Consider the following 20,843-nt stretch of genomic DNA (forward strand, 5'->3'; position numbering starts at 1 on the left):
AAGGAAATGGAAGTTCTGACAAAGACTTCCCCGGGAATGCAGGGCTGGATTTCAGCCGGCAGATCGATAATCGTTCTGTCTGGCTGCAGCCATTGGCTCCTGGGCATCCAGGAAACCAGTAAGTGCCATGTCAGTCTTAAACAGTATCTAATATAATTGTTTTTATTCTAATAACGGCATCGCCTAACTGAATTATAAATATTTGGATAGAAAGCACAGATGCAGTGAAAAACAAAATTTGAATACAAATATGTGTTGAATATATTACATCTGGCTGTAGTTTCAGAAGTATATTTAGAAATTTTCCTTCTTCATACTGAAGATGAGATTTCGTTCTCCACCCATTCCTGGCAATGGCAATGAAAATGGGCTTGAAATTTTCACATCTTAAAATGAGCCCTAGATTTTATGAATTTTTCACTTGTACTTTAAGACATAAGAAAAAACTTTTAGAATTTCTCCTTTTATTACCTTTATCATGGAACAAATGTTGGCTTATCTGACTCATTGTGTGACCTTGGGTGTCCCTGTGTTTTATTTCTGCTATGGAAATGTATTTAAAAATATGTTCAAAAGAACAAAGTACCATTAAAACGAAGACATCATTGTCAGTCATGGTTCTTTCCCTACTTAGAAGGAAGGAGAGTTTGGAGTTAGTTTCAGAAGAGGACCTCCCAAGGCTGTGTCTAACTCACATTCTAGGCAGGACTTCATAGCTGTTACTCACCTTTGGAGAAAGAGCCTTTCTACTTTCTTTCTCGTACACTTCATTGATTTTGGAGAAAATTATAACTTTTAGTGCATAACAGTTATTTCCACCTGCCATTTGTGAGTGTGTGTGTGTATGTGTGTACATACACATAGATGACTTTTAAGAACTAATGTTCTTAAAAGGTAGGTACCATAAAAGGCTAGGTACCATATAGAGAGTACTGATAATATACTACTAAATATATTTTGGTAGCAGTACATGTGTTTATGGCTTAGATATATTACTATCTCCGTGACGACAAGGAAACTGAAGCTCAGAGAGGTTAGATAACATCACACAGCTATTCAGATATAGAGGATAGACTAGATTCCAGGGTAGAAAAGTTAGTTCTTTTCTTATCCCTAAACTAAGCAGAACATGCAAAGCACAATTTTATGTATATTTTCAATAAATTAAGACGAAGCCAATTTAAAGGTGTCTAGAAAAAAAAAACTTTTGAAAAGACAATCTCTTTTGCTGCCTGCCTCAAACGGGTTCTTTCTTTGGTGTGCATTGGAATCTCCCTCACGTCTGTATCTTTTTTGGTCCATTGAGCTTCCTGTGGGAAGGCCCCAGAGAGGAGCCGCTTCTCCGTGGCTGTGATTACAGGGCAGTATTACACCCCACTCCTGGGGGTCAAGTGGCTCTCAGCCCTGGTACTTCAGCTGGCAGCTCCTCCGGGTCCCTCTCCAGCCCAGGCGTCTGCCTCGGATAGGTTCAGGATGCGGCCAAGCCATTGATCAGCGGAGAGAGCACATTGAGAGCTATTTTAAATGAGGCTCCAGAAATAGAGGTGGGGATGCTTGAACATCAAGCCACTCACAGGAAGGAAAAATTATTTTTGAAAAATATATTTTAAGAATTTAAAAATTAAAAATAGGAAACCCAGAGATTCCAAAAATTAGAAAGAGGGAAGTCAAGGAGATAAGGTTTCTTTATGGTAATTAGATTTATACAAAATAAAATTAAAGGCATCCTATAAATTACTTAACGGATAATGAGTCCTTGACTGTCTGACTCAGAGATAGGTTTGTTTTTCACGGATCCTTTAATCAGCTCCCTAGGAGGCCGATGTCTGGCAGACAGCGAAACTATCGGAGATGACCCGAAAGTAAACTAGAGGAGCTGTGTACCGCAAAATTTTTCCCTTAAGGCTGTCTTAAATTTTGATCAATCTCTGTCTCAAGATCAGATGTGATTGATGTTTTTCCCTTCAAAAATGTACAAACTGCCTACAAAGCGTCGGCACGGCGGACGGCGACACCTGGGGGCCACAGCCCAGGCTTGTCTGAGGGGCATGGAATGAAGGGAGGTCACCATCTTGCAGAGCGAAAGGCCCGGCTTGCCGAACTTGCCCTGCATAATTTAGCAGCTATAAAAGAACGTGAGCAACAAATTCTTTCATATAATGAAAAGTCACAGCTTTCTGAAAATCTAACACTTAGAAAGAAGAGTTTTAAATATATTTTTGAAAAATGAAGTGTCATGTAAGTAAAGACCCTAAAAATAGCTGGGGATTCTTTTGTCGAGTTGAACTGCAAGTCCTTTGGCATTTCAGGAAATACTACAGAGCCTCCTTTCTTTATGCTCGAACTTCAATCTTGCCTTTCCTTTAAAGATGAGTCAAGCGGTGAACCTGCATATTCCTTATACCAAGCACTGTCTGGAGAGACGAGGGCACTACAAAGCAGCCTCTTCCCACTGAGGCCTGAGCTGCTGGTCACCAAGGGCCACTCGTCCCTTTAAAGTGGTCCTTTCTCAGACAAGGGTCCGTAAGACAAGGCCCCACCCACCCTTACCAAAGGCCTGCTTCATCCGGAATAAAGTCTCTAGGGCTGTGGGTTAGTCTATTTTCTAATGCTAGAATGAAGCCTTAGCTGAAACAAGCCTCTCAGATGCTTTCTGTTATCTAGATTTGTTTTCCTTTGTTTTTATTGATCAGAAACACAGCCTCTGGGGGCAGTTCCCAGCCAGCAGCCAACATGCTGTAGGAATCAGGCAACCCGAGGTCCTGTGGGCACCTCAGGGAGGCCCCATTTGTTTTTTCCCAGCCAGCAGGACACTGGCGGACAGAAGGACAGCAGGGCGGCAAGGAATGCTTATCACAGGGTTCTCAAACTCCAGCTGCATCAGTCACCCCCCGAGGGCTTGTTCAACCGCAGATTGCTGGGCCTCACCGCCAGAGTTTCTGACTCAGGACCTCTGGGGTGGGGCCTGAGAGTCTGCATTTCTGACAGGTTCCCAGGGGTGGCTGCTGCTGGCCCAATTGCAACACTTTGAAAATCACTGGGTGAAGGATTCTGGGTTTTGAGGCTCAAATAGTTCACCCCTGGGGCAGTTCCCCACCCTCAACCTACTTGGCAGGGGCAAGCCAGTGGCCCCTGTTGGAATTGTCCTACAAATAATACTGAAATGCCCTATTCAGAGCATTATTCCTCCAGCTTAGACTTTGGTTCACAGTAAAATGCAAATGTTCCTTGGAGGAGGATCAGGAGCTCATTCAACAAACATTTGTCCAGCATGTTCTACATATCAGGTACTGAGCTGAACTTTGGAGCTTCAAAAATAATAGAGAAAGTCTATTATATACACGGGGCAAACCCTGTAGGAGTTTACACTGGGGGTGGGGGCAGTGGGAGAAATCAATATGTACAGTTCTTGTGAATTAAGGAGTAATGATATTATCTAAAAATAATTTCCAGGCAGTGTTAAAAGAGGGGCTGCAAGAGAGAATCAGATGACTCCTCCAGGGCAAGCTCCTGTCCTCTGCCATGGGGGGTGCTTAGCCAGGCAGGTTTCCGGTGCGCAGAGAGGAAGAGGAAAGGGCGTGCGGAGGAAGAGGAGGAAATGGAAGGCCAGAGAAAAAACCAGGGACAGCAACTTGCAAATTCCGCCTGGGTTCTGCAAAGGAAGGAGCCAATTAGAGTGGGATTGTTTGGGACATTGGAAATGAAACTGAAACACAAGTCAAAAGAAGTGAGGAAAATAGAAGAATAGGCAAACCAGTGAGAGAGACTTAGACAGAAAGAACTGGAAAATAATGTGAGCAGAGAGCCTGCTTCCCAGTTCAGCCCAGAAACTTCTGGGAAAGGTTACTGGTGACCTGCATATTACCAGGGCCAATGTCATTTACATGGAACCTTTTTGGAAATTAGAAAGAGGTGCCCTCTCCAGACAGATGCATTATTAACGAGAGCCCCTCTGGGCAGACGAACTTGAAAATGCTGCCCCTTCCTCCTTGCTCACCTGGGGCACCCAGAATGGAAACAGCAGCTGCATTTCCATGAGGCTCTCGAAGGAAGCAGCCTGCCCCTCAGTGCTTGCAGAGTGTTTGACCTGTGCTTCCCACCCAGCGTGACCGCTCAGCCCTAACGTGCTCCACTCACTTTCAGGTTAACAGCAGCTGGAGGAAGAAAGCAGGCTCTAGGCTTTTGTAGTAATGCTTGGGGAGATCTCTGAGGGTCCCTCAGGCTACGGGAGAAAGGCGATCTGAGACGCGAGGCCTGCTCCAGATAAGGGGCCCTGGGTACCCTGTGCGGCAGACCTTCGATCTCTAGGCACTGTCCTGCTCTCGGAATCCGTGGCTAGAGCAGATCCACCCCAGCCAGGCACGACCCCAGTCATCAGCACAGAACTACTGAGAGAGAGGAAGCCTGAAAGTGGATTTCATTAATAAATATTTATAAAGTGACTTTTTTATCACATTGCTTTGGGACACTTTACTGTTTACAAAGTACTTTTATATTTCCCCTATAATCCGTTTTTCATGTAGCAACTATGTAAACACAGGCAGGAACTATTACGAACATTTACAGATGAAAAAGGCCGAACTCAGGAAAACTGACCTACTCAATACTGTATGACAAGGAACCTTGGCAAAATAAAGACAGGAAGCTGGTTCTTAGGACAGGGTACTTTCCACCATTCCAGAAAGTTCTGTTGGCTGATAGAAGAAATGCAAAAGCCCCTGAGACAGTGCCATCAATAGAAATAGAATGTAAGCTACATAGTAATTCGGAATTTTCTAGTGATAAAAAAGCAGGTGAGATTAATTTTAATAATATTTAACCCAATGCATTAAAAATTATCAATTCACCATGTAATAAATATTAATAAGATATTTTCACATTTTTTTTCATAGTAGATCTTTGAACTCAGTGTGTATTTTACCCTTAGAACACATCTCAATTTGGATGGTAAATTTTCATTGGAAATACTCAAGCTATATTTACAGTTCATAAAATCTGCAATCGAAAAAGTAGATTCCTATACTCAAGTTGGTTTAATCATACTTAAAAGTTTTTTCAGGAATAGAATCAAGGGTCAGTTTTTAAGTTAAATTAAGATTAATTAAGAATAAATAAAAATGTAAAATTTAGGTCCTCAGTCGCACTAGGCACGTTCCAAGTGCTCAATAGCCACCTGTGGCCGGTGGCCCGTATTGGACAGCGCAGCCCTAACACACCCCCCTCCTCCCAGGAACTTGCAGTCTGGTGGGTCCAATATTCTCTCAGGTCTGTGTGTTGGCATGTTTCAGTCCTGTCCCTAATGACCACGTTAAAATGTGACCTTCCCCATCCTGACCCATCTTTGTCCATCTCCTTTGGTGGCCCCAACCCTAACCTGACTCACGTTTGCTCTCCCACTTTCCCACGGCTGCCTGCCTGTCCCCACTCCTTGTGACAGCCCAAGGGAGGTAGTGCCTTTGACAACAGTAACTATACAACTTTTAGGACAGGAACAGAGAACAACTGTGGGAAAGAGTAGGTTCAGGAGAGGCTATGATAGCAATATGTTTATGTGTGCTATGATGCACATTCCTTTCCTTTCCGGAATGTCTTTGACTTACAAGTGACTCTGGCCATCAGAAAGTTTGGCTACTTTGCTGTTGAAGGCAAGTTTATCTTCCAGACAAATACCGCATGATCTCACTTATAGATCTGAAGTGTTCTCACAACTAAGAAATGATAAGTATGTGAGCTCATGCATATGTTAATTAGCTCCATGTAACTATTCCACAATTTATACATATTTCAAAATATGTTGTTGTACACTAAACACATATACAATTTTTACTCATCAGTTAAAAGAAATGCATAATTTGTTTTGTAACGAGCAAGTTTATCCTCATAGAGTCTGACAATCTAAATTCTGGTGGGATTTTCATAGTAAGGAGAAATGAGAATCTGTTTCTCCCAGGGTGAGGGGGAAATGTCTTTTAAATCTATAAGTATAAGCAGAAGCATGTACCATTCACTGGACTGCATCGAAAGCATGGCTCCTGTGTGGTTTTTAGGCATATCTGAGGAGTTATTCACGCCATCTATGCATAAATACTCATGTTTTCCTGTTTCTTTCCTACATGTGGAGCCTTGGGAGATACTCCACTGCCTTGGAGGATGAGCATTATCTCATCTTTGCTATCATGTAACATCTCAGGGCCTAGTACATAGGACTCAGGACCCCTATATAATATTTTGCAAATATGAACTGAATATGTTCAGCCCATCATTGAAACCCCCTTATCCTAGTGCCTGGTCTCATTTACACAGGCAGGAGTGTCTCCTTGTCCCTTGTTCTCCTCACCCTTTGTTCTCCCCTGGGATTAGAGGTGGGGGTGGAGAGAGTGAAGATGCAGGTCCAGGCTGGTTTAGGAAACCTGACCCAGAGTGGATCTGGTTATTAAACTCATCTTCTTAAGCTCCCTAACTTAAGCTAGTTGATGTTTGCTGCTGTGAACACAATGCTGCCAAACAGACATGCAGGAGCCTGCCTGGATCCCTCAAATATTTTATAATTGAAGTTAGCTCTGTGGCATAGCTTTCAAGGTTGCCCGTTTCCTTAAATGCACACACAATTATCACTCATGCAAACACTTTTACTACGTGAAAGAATTATTGGGATGAAGTAGCATTTCCCGCCAGTCCCAAGACATGTCCTGCTAAAGAAATGTTCCTTGATCAGATACACTTGCGACCCCATTGCAGCTCTTCCCCTGTTTCCAACTCACCAAACACTGCAGCCAAGGGCAGCCCTAATGCAAGGAAGCTTGTTTGGCATGATTACCCAGAGGTAACTGAACTTAGCTGATTCAGGGATATACTATTTCAAGGAACACTTGTGAACCCCTTAAAAATTATTGTTCTCTGAACTTATTTGGCCTATTTTTTAAAAATTTTTTCATGCCAATTTTAAATAATTGATTTTCGGTTTTCATTAAGTTCTTCTTAGCTATAAATTCTCTAGAAGGACCTCAAGGCTAAGCAAGTATGTAAGGTAGCATGTGGCACATATAATTTATGAAAATGATCAACTTCTGGACTTCAGCCCTGTATTCATGCTTGTCCCAGTAATTATAAATTTTTAGTGTTCCAATAATTTAATAAGCTTTGAAAAAATTAAAAGAAACTGAAGATGCTTATTTTAGAAATCTGAACTCTAACTATGTGTGTGTTATAGATGTGTTTTAACTCCAGCATTCCATGTAACAGAGTAATTTTAGATGATGACTCAGTTAAAAACTAAACTAAACTAAACTAAAACTAACTTACATGCATTCATTTAGTCATCGGTTAAATCAGTCAATAAGTATATCTTGAGGATCTGATATATACCAGGGACTGAGGCGCTGAGGATACAGAAGTGAAAGCTACAAAGAATAGTTCTCGCCCTGAGAGTGCTTACAGCATAAAGGGAAGACTCACATTAAGCAAGTAGCAGCGGTGGTGAGGATGTATTAAGATAACTGAAAATAAATGTCAGGACGCTCTTACCTACCAATCTCTAAGTTCAAAGCTCTGTAAAACAGAAAGGACATAAAGAATAAGGAGCCCACACTTCATCCAAAAAGGCAATATCTTTTTTACATAGGAGAGACACATCCCAAATAATTGTTTATAGCGTTCCCAACAATAAAATCAATAGCCTAAATGTGAAATTAATTGGAAGCCACAGTTCTAATACACTGTTTGGCGATTAAGCACATTAGATTGAATTGTTTCAGAAGGCCTAATTATTGTGTCTCCCACACTCATCTATTTGAGTCATTCCTAACTTTTGGACTGCTGCCTAGATCATTCTGCAGTACGGTTTCGGTTTCGTGTTTTTTTTTTTTTTCTTAACACATAACTTTTCTCATTATACTCAATGCCCAGAGCTCTAAACGGCACATTTGCAAACTCTCGATAAGAGTTAAATAGTTTGTTAAAGTGTTGATTCTATTGAGTTTGGGTATCAGTTGATGTTTTATTTGTGTTTTGCAGGTTCATGATTTAAAAGTGCCTGTGTGAAGTCACTTTTGCTGGAAACGGCAGCCTGGGAGCTCTTTTGGTGTTGACATCTTGTTTTTCTGTCAAACATACTTTACCCTGACCTTATGAGTGGATGAAGATACCTCAGTTGTCTGACTTTGCCAATAGTTTCATTTCAGAATTTAAAAACGGGGAGGAAAAAGAAACCTTGCTAAAATATGAACATCTGAGTGGCTTATTTTCCATCATCGTCAATAGCTGTGAGTGTCAGAACTAATATTCTCCCAAGGAGTGCCATGATATTGAAGTCACTTTATTAAAAACAGCTATATCTACAAAACAGTCAAGATTGGACATTTAAAGCCAGAGATGACACAGAGCATGCTTCTCCTGCGGCCCACTGCCTTCAAGTGGGACATATTGATTGATGAGTGACTGCCTGCCGATACATTCTCTCCTCGCTCCGCTCCCTGGATTGGACTTCATTAAGCAATTTGTCGCTTACCTTCAGACTTACATGTGGGAGTTTTCACAGCAGTAGTTTTGGAATCATTAGAACTTGGGTTGATTTCATCATTTAACAGAAACTAACAGCCCGAACTACTTTATCATCATGGCTTTGAACGTTGCCCCAGTCAGAGATACAAAATGGCTGACGTTGGAAGTCTGCAGACAGTTTCAAAGAGGAACGTGCTCGCGCTCCGATGAAGAATGCAAATTTGCTCATCCCCCGAAAAGTTGCCAGGTTGAAAATGGAAGAGTAATTGCCTGCTTTGATTCCTTAAAGGTAAGAGAGTGCATTTTATGTGTCATTTCAGTGCCACATTGGACTTTCGTTGCACTTTTACAGAAGTTTAAAAAATCACTTTTAGATTCTGTTTTCTTGTTTGTGGTGACAGTTGAAAGATTTTCATTCCAATTTTTTCCTATGAGACGTATATAAATTTTTTACATATCCATGTTTAAATTAAAAATACATGATGATGTATTTCTGGTCTGGCATGACATTCATGTACCCAAGAGTTTTAAATCAAAGTCTGGCTTGTGACAACTGAAGATAAATATTTTATTAACATTTGATCTTCTGGAGGTTATAGAAAGGTGAAGAAATTGAATGTGTCACTTTCATGTGCCAGTTATTCTGACTTACTTCTTGAAGAAGTTTCTGTTCTTCTGGCTTTCTTTCTTGACCAAGTGCTTTCTAAAACACTTCTTTGAAAATTTGTCACAGCTAACAGAAATTATTAAGTGCACATTCAATGCTCGGTACTTGAGAACCTACTTGAGGTGAGTTCTATAACAAAAGGACAGACTGTGATTCAGATGGCACCCTTGATGAGCTGACTGTCTGGCAAGGAAAATACAACACATCAGCAAATAACTACAATGCAAGAAGAAAGAGACAGTGCCTTGAGCGGGGACTAGCGGGAGAAAACACTTACATGGGAGGCCACAGAAGAGGGCTGGTTTCCAGCTGACTGTTTCAAGAAATGTTTTTGGAGGCTGTAGCACCTGGGTTGTATACTGAGTTGGGTAGAGTTTGGACTTGAAGAAATAAGGCAATTTAATGAAACATCTGTAAGTGGGATGATTTAGCACATAATGCTTTAGGATTTATTTAGCCCTAAAATTATGGTGCTATGAATTCCAGATTGTCTAGGACACTCTTACAGGCATAATAACATTGTTTTCAATAGTGATAAATGAGTAATAAATAAGTAATAGTGGTAAGTAAGACACATAGCATAAAAAGAGCTTAATGTTTACATCTCTGCAAGACTTCAATACATTTGCCAAATAGTTAAAAAAATTGTTCATCAATGCTCTTCATATATAATTTGAGAATCATAGTGCTGTGAGTTTACAAAATAGTGTGACCTTATCCTATTCTTGGGTGTTGAAGGGATTGGATATGTCCTTTGGAAGAATTTCATCTTAAGTAAAAAATTATGTCTTATAAGACTCATAAGTCAAAGGTATCACTCTTGTAAACATAAGACTTCAAACCATATATTTAAATATAACTTAAAGAGAAAATCTTTCAATACACTCAAAGCAGAAGAATACATTTCTAACCCAACAGAAGTATTTTAAGGGTAAAATTTTGACAAATTGGATCTGTTATCTACATCAATAGTTACTCTTATTTTATTCCTTTTTTATCATAAAAGGCTTATTAGACTAGATTTTAACTTTAAAATTATGAGTCATTTTGCCTAAAATGTAAAAGAATAGACAGATAAATCATAATTCATAAAAACTATAACAATTTGTATATTAGTATTTATTTTTCCTTTAGTCAAAAAAGTAAACCAAATCTGTATTTGCCTCTCTGATTATCACCAACAGAAACATTCACTATAAAAAGCAGTATAGATTTAAAACTAGATCATGGGAGCTTCAAGACATAAAAACAGGCCAGAGATGAGAAATTAATTTTCCAGGTCACTCCCCATTCCTTCATTTTATTAATCCAAGCCTTCCCTGGTTGTATATTCAATATTAAACATCACCATTTTTGCAAGTTTCTTAAAGCTTTTTATTCTTTAAACTAGTTAGAGAAATATGGAGAAAATATTCCCAACATACAAAAGCCAAGTATTTCTTGAACATCAACAGGGCAACAACTCCTATGTCCTTATAATTCATTATATCACTGAGGATTCACTAGAACCACAGTTGTTTCAGGAATCCAGCCCATAGAATAAAGGATAGTGAACGATTTAGCATAAAAACATGAACCAAACCATGAGAATTTGAACACTATTCAAGTAAAACGGCACTTTAAAAATCATTTCCAGAAGTGTCTAGTATAACTTTATCAGGTGTTGCAGCATAGTTATAAAGTTCCTCAAGTTATGAATTCACTTTTAGAATTATAAAATTTTGGGTTATTTAATCTGAGTACAATGTTATATATTTTTAAAGTTGTCCCACTGAAAAAAATGTGAAAAGAGCCCGCTGGCACAGGAGTTAGACAGGTCCTGGTCTAAATACCTGCTCAGCCACTTGCCAGCCTTAGGTGGTTACTTATGGCTTCTTGACTTTGTTTCCTCCTCAGTAAAAGGAGGATATTCACCAGTGAAATTGGCTAAAGTATACACAGTCTCTAGCGCTGTGCTGGCAGATTCACCTTGCAAGATTGTTGTAAGGATTGCAAGCTCTGACCATAGGACTGAAAAATTAGAAAGACTCTCAAAAAAATAGCAGCTAGAAAGAAAAATAATGGTGATGATAATTATGAAGCTATTTAACTTTATTTCACTTAGTATATTAAGATAGACAGTACTGCTCAGTGGAACCAGCCTGCAATAGAGGTAAATGACAAGGACTTTCAAGTTAGATAGATCAGGGCTTGGGTGAATCCTGGCAGGAGCATGGGCTAGCTGTAACATTTGGGACTAGTTATTTTACCTCCTTGATTTCAGTTTCCTCTTACATAATATTGATATAATAATTCCTACTTTATAAGGTTACTTCAAGGAATACCTGGCTTAAGGTACCCACATGAACATGTTAGGAACTGGCACAGCTGGTTTCTTTTCCTTCATAATAAACTATCTCAGCATAGTCATTAATTTTGATGACAAACTTTAAAAGCAGGATGTGTCCAACTCTTAATGTGTCCAAACTCTTAGAATCAGCCGTGTAAATGCCAGCACCTCAGTCATGCAAATTAGTCATGACATTAAAAGAAATGAGATCTGAGGCAGACATCATTTTCGGTGTTATTTATTACAAGATACTTTCTGCAAACACTGTGGGGTGTTTATTTATATTCGTAACTGTGAACGGAATCTGTGTTGCCCTATCAGTACGGAGACAAGTCAGCGTGAGTCTTTTTGGTTGTTGTTTATACGTTATTTGTAGATACATGTAAACCTTCCATAAGTACTAAAACAAATCTGTAAAGAGATTTGCTATGGTTTCCGGAAAGAGAATTGTACATATATAAATGCATTTGTAATAGATGTTTTAGAAAATACGGTGACATCTGTGCATTATTCACAACTGTTACCTTGTTGCATTTTATGTGAAACAGTGGGCACAAAAGCAGCTGTGATATTTTTTTTGAAACTTCCAGCATTATAATGAACAATAGACAGTGTTTAACTATTTTCTGGAAGGCCAGGTTACATTCCAGAACACTCTGTTCCACAAGTTAGGTTAACTTGACAAAATGCAAACTATTTCATGAGCAATCAACTCTCTGCAGCAAAGGCCTTGACCAAGTTAACACTTTCTCTGATGCCTCTGTGATCCATGAAACAGTTTTCCTCACAGTTAAGATGTTTGAGATTTTTCTTTTCAGATTCTTCCTCCTACAATCGGTAGGAATTAATCTGGACTATTTGGCAAATTGAAACACCCAGAAAAGAATACATGAATTATCTTTAATACTTATTGAGGCTAAAAGTTTCAGTATTTACCACTTTTGTCAAGTATTTATTAACTTAAACATTTGAATTCAAACTCAGCTTAAAGAAAGGAAAGAATTTTAAAAATCGTATTGCTGATTTTGGTTAAAAACACTCCTAGGGTAGTTGGGAAAAATTGAGACAATTTTTAGAAATTTAGACATAACCTTTCATAATAAAAATTAGCTCAGAGGCAGCGGGATTATTTTAATCCCTAAATCATATGATGCCTCTCCTCTGTTCGAGATCTTTCAGTGGTTTCTCATCCACCCTGAGATGTGCAGTCCCGGAACACGCCCCGCAGGCTCTGCCTTAGGGCGTTTGCACTTGCTCTCTGCTCTGCTCAGATACTCTTGCCTTGGTTGTATCAACAGCTTGTTTCTCCTTTGCTTCAGGCTTCTGATCCAAAATACCAACTTACCAGTGAAGCCTTTCTGCCCACTTTATTCAAAAGGTGATTCCGCCATTGCTGGGATTCCATTTCCTCCTCACTTTGCTTTACTATCATCCCTAACTCCAGCATCTGATATACTAGATATTTATTTGTTTATTGGTTTATCATCTGTCTCCCTTCCCCACTCTGCTAGAGCATAAGCTCCATGTGGATACCTATTGTGATCACTATTGTGTCCCCAGAGCTTAGGACAGTGTCTCACACATAATAGATGCCCAATAAATATTTGTCGAATGGAATGTTCAGTATGTTCATCAGGAAGGTATTTAAGCCTCCCAGACAGGGCTGCTGCATATGATTGTATGGGAGTGCACTGCAGTCTCATCATAGTCTGTAGGATCGACACCCTCTGGAATTGGGCAGTGCACAGCCTGTGCAGCCATGTGCTGTGGCTCTGTTGTCAGTATCCCAGTAGATTTCAAAGTCAGGGATTTTGTGTAGGAATTTGGAGACCTAGGTGTGACTCTGGCAGTATAATGCAACATTGACAAATTGACAAGTAAATCATTTGATTTTCTCTGTGGGGTAATTCAAGCTTCATGTGATGTCGAAGCTACTTGTTTCCTATGCTCCCATTCTTTCTAAATTTGAAAGATATAAAAAAGTAGATTTTTCTCATTTACCTGTGGGGTGCTGGCTATAAGTTAGCTAATGGCAAATAAAATTTAGTCGTAGTATTTATGGATGACAGTTTCAAAATTAAAAGCAATAGATAGGTGATCATTTTGGATAGTTCTTAAAAAATACCAAAAATTATCAAAGTATGTATTTGGTTTTGACTTTAAGTTCATGTGCTTGAATTGCAACTGGGCTCTTAAATAGAGGCAAATTCTTTGTAGAAATTGCTTGAGGGTTTTCTAAATTATAGGCTTAATTTTGGCATGATTTGCAAATATAATCTCAGACAAATTTTTCATTATCCATAGCAATCATTGTAGCCATATAGGCCTTCCATGTGCCAGGCACTTTTCATGCATTATCTATTCCTTCCAATAACTCTGCCAGGTAAATATTATTAAATCAACTATACAAATGTAAATAAAGGTTCAAAACTTTAAGTAACTCACTTGCAACTACCAAACTTGTAAATGTTGGAGAAGGGGTATGACTCCAAAGCTGGCGTTATCCACTCCCTCCTCCTAACTCCTCTTACAGAATAAATCATGGTTGTGATTTGTTCTCAAATTCCTAATATCTTAATAATGTTCATGTTTAACAAGTTTAGCATATTGAAATGCAAAAAAAAAAAAAAGTTCTAAAACAGAAGCCCCCAGAAGCAAACCTGTTTAGGTACTAGATATTTAAATATTTTAAAAAGAGAGAAACTGCAAGAGAAAACAAAAGCACGTGTTGTATATATTTTGTATGTGTCTGTATACAAACATTATACCATCACTTACTGGATCTCTATAACAAAAGTGGTTTGGTTCCAAGGCGTTGGTGTGTGTGTGCCCATGAGACTCTGAGATGTGTAAGTCAGCTTTCTAATGTAAGAGAGTGCAGGACAGGTTTGAGGATTCTGGGACCCACTTATTGTACCTCCTACATAACAGGTCATTTCCCTATCATTAGGCTTCTGCTCTCTTGGGTAAATAAACTGCTTCCCGTGTGTGCCCTCCCTGGACACGACTCAGATGTCCATGTCACAGTTTACTCCTGGAAGTCCGTGTCCCAGTACAAGCCTATGAGCTTCTGAAAGATAGGATTGTGTCTTACTTATTTTTGTGCCCAGCACCTAGCATGGCATCTGGCTCATAGCAGAAATGTAATAATAACCAAAGAATGCAGAAATGAACAAAGAACTCCTCACACTTTTCCAAATGGACTTATTGATGATCAGTGACCACCAGACCCAAAACTTCTGTGCATGACATTCTGCATTTTCTTTAACATCACTTGTTCATCTGAGTAGAGTCCTCTCCTGCTACTTTTTCCCTACAGTATTCTCCTCATTCTTTTACCATTCTCACCTTCCTTTCTATTTTACCTCTAATGCCACCCCCTTCCCTCGCTTTCTCCCTGAGGGTCTTTCCAAGACTCAGGATTGGTCTTTCCTCTTTTAGGTTCAGTGGTCCGCTCTGAAAGCTGATCAGTGTTCATGTATCAGTATTCATGCCAATGAATCTGAAATCTGGGTGCATGTCCTTTCTGGCCACCTTTAGACATTTAATATGTCTAAATCCAAACTCTTCCCCCTGCTCCCACTACAAGCCATCACCTCCCCTAGACAATGCCTTGTTCCCCAGGCACAAAACCTGACCAACATGGCCAGGAATAGTAGTCATTTCTTTTCCTTTTTTTTAAAATTCAGCTTGTAGGGAAGTATAACATCTTTAACAATTAATCAAAACTAAGAAATCTTTACCCAGAAAAGGGCCCATACTTGCAGACTACTGCAAACAATCTCACCATCTTAAGGTTTTCACGTTTGCTTCTAAAACCTGTCTGTAGATTGCAAGTTAAGAAACCCTCATCTAAGGGGAGATCTGAAACATTAAAGCAGGCACAAGAAGGCCAGAGGCTCATTAAAGATTCCTTTTGGTTATTTCACAAATTTGCCTAGAGCCAAGATTAGCAGCAAATTCCTCCTAAAACTCAAAATAGTCTATGCTAAGTAAGGAGAAATATTTAGCTTTCAGGACAAGAGGAGAAATATTGCTATCTATGAGCAGGTGGAATCAGTTTCAATGCCTTGAGTGAGCAAAGGAATGAGGATTTTCAGGGCATCAGGCATCCACTTAAATGTCTTACTCAGGGATAACATATACGTGCCATGGGGAATGCCACTTTGCGGGAGGGATGCCTGCATTCTAGCCCAGTTTAGAATTAAGAGTTAGACAAGATAATCTCTGTATTTGTCTCTCAGGGCTGCCATAACAAAGTGCCACAAACTGTGTGGCTTGACACAACAGAAATTTATTCTCTCACAGATCTGGAGGCTAGAAGTCCAAAATCAAGGTGTTGACGGGGTCATTCTCCCTCGGACGTCTCTGGGGTTGGGGGTTGCCTCTTCCAGTTTCTGGTAGCCCCATGTGTTCCTTGGCTTGTGGCAGCATCACTCCAATCTCTGCTCCCTCTTCCTGTATGTCTCTCTTCATATCCTCTTCCTTCTGTTTGAGCCTGTGTCCAAATTTCTCCTTCTCATAAGGACACTGGTTATATTAGACTAGAGGCCCCACCTTCTCTAGTATGACCTCATCTTAACCTAATAGATTATACCTACAACTACTCTATTTCCAAATAAAGTCACATTCTGAGGAACTAGGGATTAGGACTTCAACATATGTTTTGGGGCATACGATTCAACCCGTAACAATAGTGTATAAACCTAGAAAACATCAGAAATCCAACACTGAAGTCTAATTCAAGTCTAATTATTGGAGTTGGCAAGAGACAAGAGTCTTGCCGAAGAAGGAATGATGACAAACTGACATTCTATGATTACAACATTCCTGGTTAAAACATGTACAAGTAGATAAAAATAATTCATGGAGAAAAATAGCAAAACTTATTTTCACCTAAAAACTAATGGAGTACAGTATCAATTTTAATTTTAATTACATTCTTTAATAATTACATTTGTTTATTACTCACTTCACCTTGGGCAGTGAGGCTAACTTTTGTTAGTCTGTGTGCCAGTTCTTATGAAACCATTTCCTATTAAGGCTTAAGGAGAAAGAAATAGCTATCATGTTAAAACATTTGTTTAATCTAGTTTTTTCTAAAAATGGAAATAATCAGCATTTTTCAGTACCCTTCTTCTTTCATTCAAACTTTTGTTCTTATCTTAAAATTTTTTTTTAAGTGCAGTGAACAATAGAAAGCAAAAATTTAAAATAAAGGCTCTGGCTTGGGAATCTTCATCTGAACCCTGGCTTTGCTACATGTCACTTTATATCACTTCACCTCTCTGGGCTCTAGGTTCCTCAATAGTAAATATTCCTTCATCCATTTATTTATTCATTCATTTATTCCCTCTTTAAATAAACAAAAGGTGCAAACTAAAAAGGAACCAGGAAGGTAACATGAACAAGTAACTCAGCTGTCAGTGTTGGGGAGACTTAGGGATTGCTGGAGACTGCAGAAAAGTAACCGAGGAGTACGTTTCCCCTCTAAAGATGGCAGCTGCCACTCAGCGAGGACAGCTGTTATCCTCCTTGTGATAATCCAGGTGATTTTTAATAAGAACCAGGCATTCAAATTTTGATGTGAAGTTTCCCGATTTCTGAATCTTGACAATTAAAATATTTTTAAACCTTAGAGTCCAAACAAAAGACATTTATAGATTGGATTCAGCCAGTAGACTGCCATATTTAACCTCTGAAATAAACAAATACAGACCTGACACTGCTAAACACTAGGAATATTATAGAGTATATTGCTTCTTCCACCAAGAGAAATCACTGAGGACACAGTGAATGTCTCAACTGCTCTTCATCATCCTTGAAAGAATTTATTCATCCGCTTTGGCAATTCACTCTCATCTGGTTTTCCCCTTTCCCATTAGCCACTCCTTCTCTGCCTCCCTTCCTGAATCTAACTCCTCTCCTGACCTCTAAATACAGGATTCTCTCCAGGCTCAGTCCTTGGACATGTTCTCTACATTTCCTCACACCCATAGTGGATATCTTACCTCCAAGCATGTTCTTTCCCTAAAGCCTTTGTATCCGCTGGACCGTCTGCCAGAAAACTTGACTTTCTAGATAACCTCATCCAATCCAATAACCACAGACATTTTCTACATGCTGAACATTTCTTAGATCCTATCTCAACATCTCCTGATTTCTCCCCTTAACCGTAGGCTCGTGCATTCAATTGCCTACTTGACATCTGCACTAGGATATTTAAGTGACATCTCAAATTTGATAATTCCACTAACAACTTCTTAATGCCCCATTCAAACCACTGTTCTCAGTGGACCCATTCTCGTAGATGGTACCATTCATTCAGTTGACCGGATGAAATACCTTGAAACTTCAGCTTCATTCTTCTTTTACCATTATTGCCATAACCCATCTATTATAAATCCTACTCTCTCTGTCTTCAAAATGTATCCTAAACTGGAGCACTTTTCATCACTTCTTCATGACCACCCTAACCCAAACCACCACCATGTCTCATATGAACTTTTATCATAGCCTCCAGTAGCTCTCACTTTGCCATTTCCTACTCCAGCAGACAGAGTGACCTTTTTAAAATGTAAGTCACAGCATGCCAGTCTCTTGCTCAAAACCTTCCGATAGTTTCCATTTAATTTTATGAAATCTGAAATCCCTTAAGGCCCCATGTGTATGTGATCTGGTACCTGCTACATTTCTGGCCCCATAGATCTGCAACTCCCCACCTCCCCCCATGCTCCAGTCACATTGGTCTGTTTACTCTCTGAGGCCTTTGCACTGGCTGTTCACTCCACCTGGACTGCTCTTCCCCCAGGTAACTGCAAGCCTCAGCTCTTCACGTTAGTCTGGTCTTTGCTTAAATGTCACATATCTACCCATGAAAGCACCACCAACTTACCTTTTATTTTTTTTGAGATAGACTCTCACTCTGTTGCCTTGGCTAGAGTGCAATGGCTTCATAGTTCACTGCAACCTCAAACTTCTGGACTCAAGTAATTCTCCTGCCTCAGCCCCCTGAGTAGCTTGGACTACACTGGACTAATTTTTCCATCTTTTGTAGACACAGGGTCTTGCTATGTTGCCCAGGCCTGTCTCGAACTGTTGGCCTCTAGCAATCGTCCCACCTCAGCCTCCAAAAGTGCTAGGATTATAGGTGTGCACCACTGAGCCTGGCCCCAGAATTATCTTTAAGTGATGTTATCTATCTACCTGTCTCTCCATTATCTATATTTTCTACTAGAATGTAAAGCTGTTAGGCAGGGATCTCACTGCTGTGTCCTTGTACCTGGAAGCTATTGGGTACACAATCATATTTGTCCATGAATAAATATATTCTTGTGTCCTAAATTTTTAGTTATAACTTCAAGTAAAATTCAAATCACTTTTCTGACTACTTCATTTCTCCCACTAATTTACAAACATAAAAACATCAATGTTAAAGGCTTTGTAAAAATAGGGCTTTTTGGTTTACGACTTCAGTCCCCAACCCCCTGGGCTGGACTGGTACTGGTCTGTGGCCTATTAGGACCTGGGCTGCACAGCAGGAGATGAGTGGAGGGCAAGCAAGCAAAGCTTCATCTGTATTTGCAGTCACTCCCCATCGCTCACCTCACTGGATAAACTCCACCTCCTGTCAGATCAGCAGCGGCATTAGATTCTCATAGGAGAGCGAACCCTACTGTAAACTGTGCACGTGAGGGATCTAGGTTGCACACTCCTTATGAGAATCTAATGCCTGATGATCTAGGTGGAGCTGAGGCGGTGATGTTAGCACTGGGGAGTGGCTGCAAATACAGATTATCATTAGCAGGGAGGTTTGACTGCACAATAAATGTAATGTGCTTGAATCATCCCCAAACCATCCCTCCCATCCCTGATCTGTGGAAAAATTGTCTTCCACGAAACTAGAGCCTGGTGCCAAAAAGGTTAGGGACCACTGGTTTACAACTCAAAAGGTGTTAATGGGTCATGTTCACATTTATAGTTATCCTAACAGGCAGGTCACATGGAAACTTGTTCACAAGTGTCAACTAAGAGCTATTAAAATTCAGGGAGTGGCTTGTTGGGCCCAAAAGCCTGGCCATAGACTGATGCTGGTGTTTGATAAAGTTTTCACTAGTATGCTATAAAATAAGGACACTGAAGTACGTTTTTCTCGTGAAGGTAAATTCATTCAATTTGAAGAGATTTTTTTAATTGACATGCTAAGTGTACATATTTATGGAGTACGTGGTGATGTTTCAATACACATAATGTGTAGTGATCAGATCAGGGTAACTAGCATATCCACCATCTCAAATACTTACGTCTTCGTGTTGGGGAACATTCAATATCCTCCTTCTAGCTATTCGTAACTATGTAATGTATTATTATTAACTATCGTCGTCTTACAGTGACATAAAGCACTAGAACTTGTTCCACCTATCTAGCTGTAATTTTGTATCTAAAGGTTGTTTTTAGTCTAAGATTTTCTTCTTATTTTTCTGATTATCATAACATTTCTTTCTTTTATACAATGGTTGTCTTCATAGATGAGTTTTGTTCCTTAATGCCCTTATTTGGCAAAGGAAAAAGTGGGTAACTCTATGTCAGTTTCCCATTCTTCTTAACTATTATTGCTCCCTAAAATTCAAAGACAGGGGTCTGCCCATCTACGTACCACTTGAACTAAAATTCACACCAGCAGGCTCACTCCTTCGAGTCATGGAGTCACTGGGAGAGTTTTATCATAAGAAAAGTCACTGTCAAATCCACATGTTACCTGAGAGAACCCTCTAAGTTCCTCAAGCCTTTTTCTGTTAGCGAATGAGGACAGCTTGCTTTATCCAACAAGCTAATTTCCCCTCGGGTGTCAGGGAAGGAAGAGCCTTACCAGAGACTTTGAGACCTAGAATGGCTGTGTTTCAGGACACAGGATCAGGTCCCCAAGAAGCCGAGAGAAGCTGGCCGACAGCGCCAAGGTCCAAACCACAGCAGGGAGACACACCCCTGGGGCTGGGAGACCAGGCTTGTTCTGCAGGAGCTAGACCAGTGATGAACTTCACCTATTTCACAATTTCCCCATGAACTGACCCTGCTAATACTAAATAGCATATTCTTTCCACTTGGTTTGATTCAATTTCCTCTGGCCCAAAGATTACAGTCCGGTGTGTATTACTCTTTCCCGGCACGGTCACAACCAGGAAGAATAAAACTGATACTCCGAGGACAAATCCTCCCGTGAGCACTGACCTTTGGGATTCAGGCCGGGAGTAGATATTGACATATTTGTTTGTGATCAAACTTACCTAAGCCTCCTGCCTGACCGACCAGCATTTTAGGGATTTGGCCGATGAGACCATCTTCTTCTGA

The 20,843-nt window shown here is 39.9% G+C and overlaps 1 protein-coding gene across 4 annotated transcripts in view; it reads left to right on the forward strand.

Moving 5' to 3' along the window:
- The window catches only part of MBNL2 (muscleblind-like splicing regulator 2), a 156,433-nt gene that overhangs the window by 39,695 nt on the left and 95,895 nt on the right, over positions 1–20,843 (forward strand). For all 4 annotated transcript variants that reach the window (XM_012647351.1, XM_012647350.1, XM_012647353.1 and 1 more), the window contains exon 2: positions 8,014–8,788. In XM_012647351.1, the coding sequence (XP_012502805.1) occupies positions 8,615–8,788 (174 nt within the window). In that variant the 5' untranslated portion in view covers positions 8,014–8,614. The remainder of the gene's footprint in view (positions 1–8,013; positions 8,789–20,843) is intronic.

The sequence above is a fragment of the Propithecus coquereli genome, unplaced genomic scaffold (genome assembly GCF_000956105.1).
Source record: "Propithecus coquereli isolate 6110/MARCELLA unplaced genomic scaffold, Pcoq_1.0 Scaffold262, whole genome shotgun sequence".
In the NCBI taxonomy this organism is placed as follows: domain Eukaryota; kingdom Metazoa; phylum Chordata; class Mammalia; order Primates; family Indriidae; genus Propithecus; species Propithecus coquereli.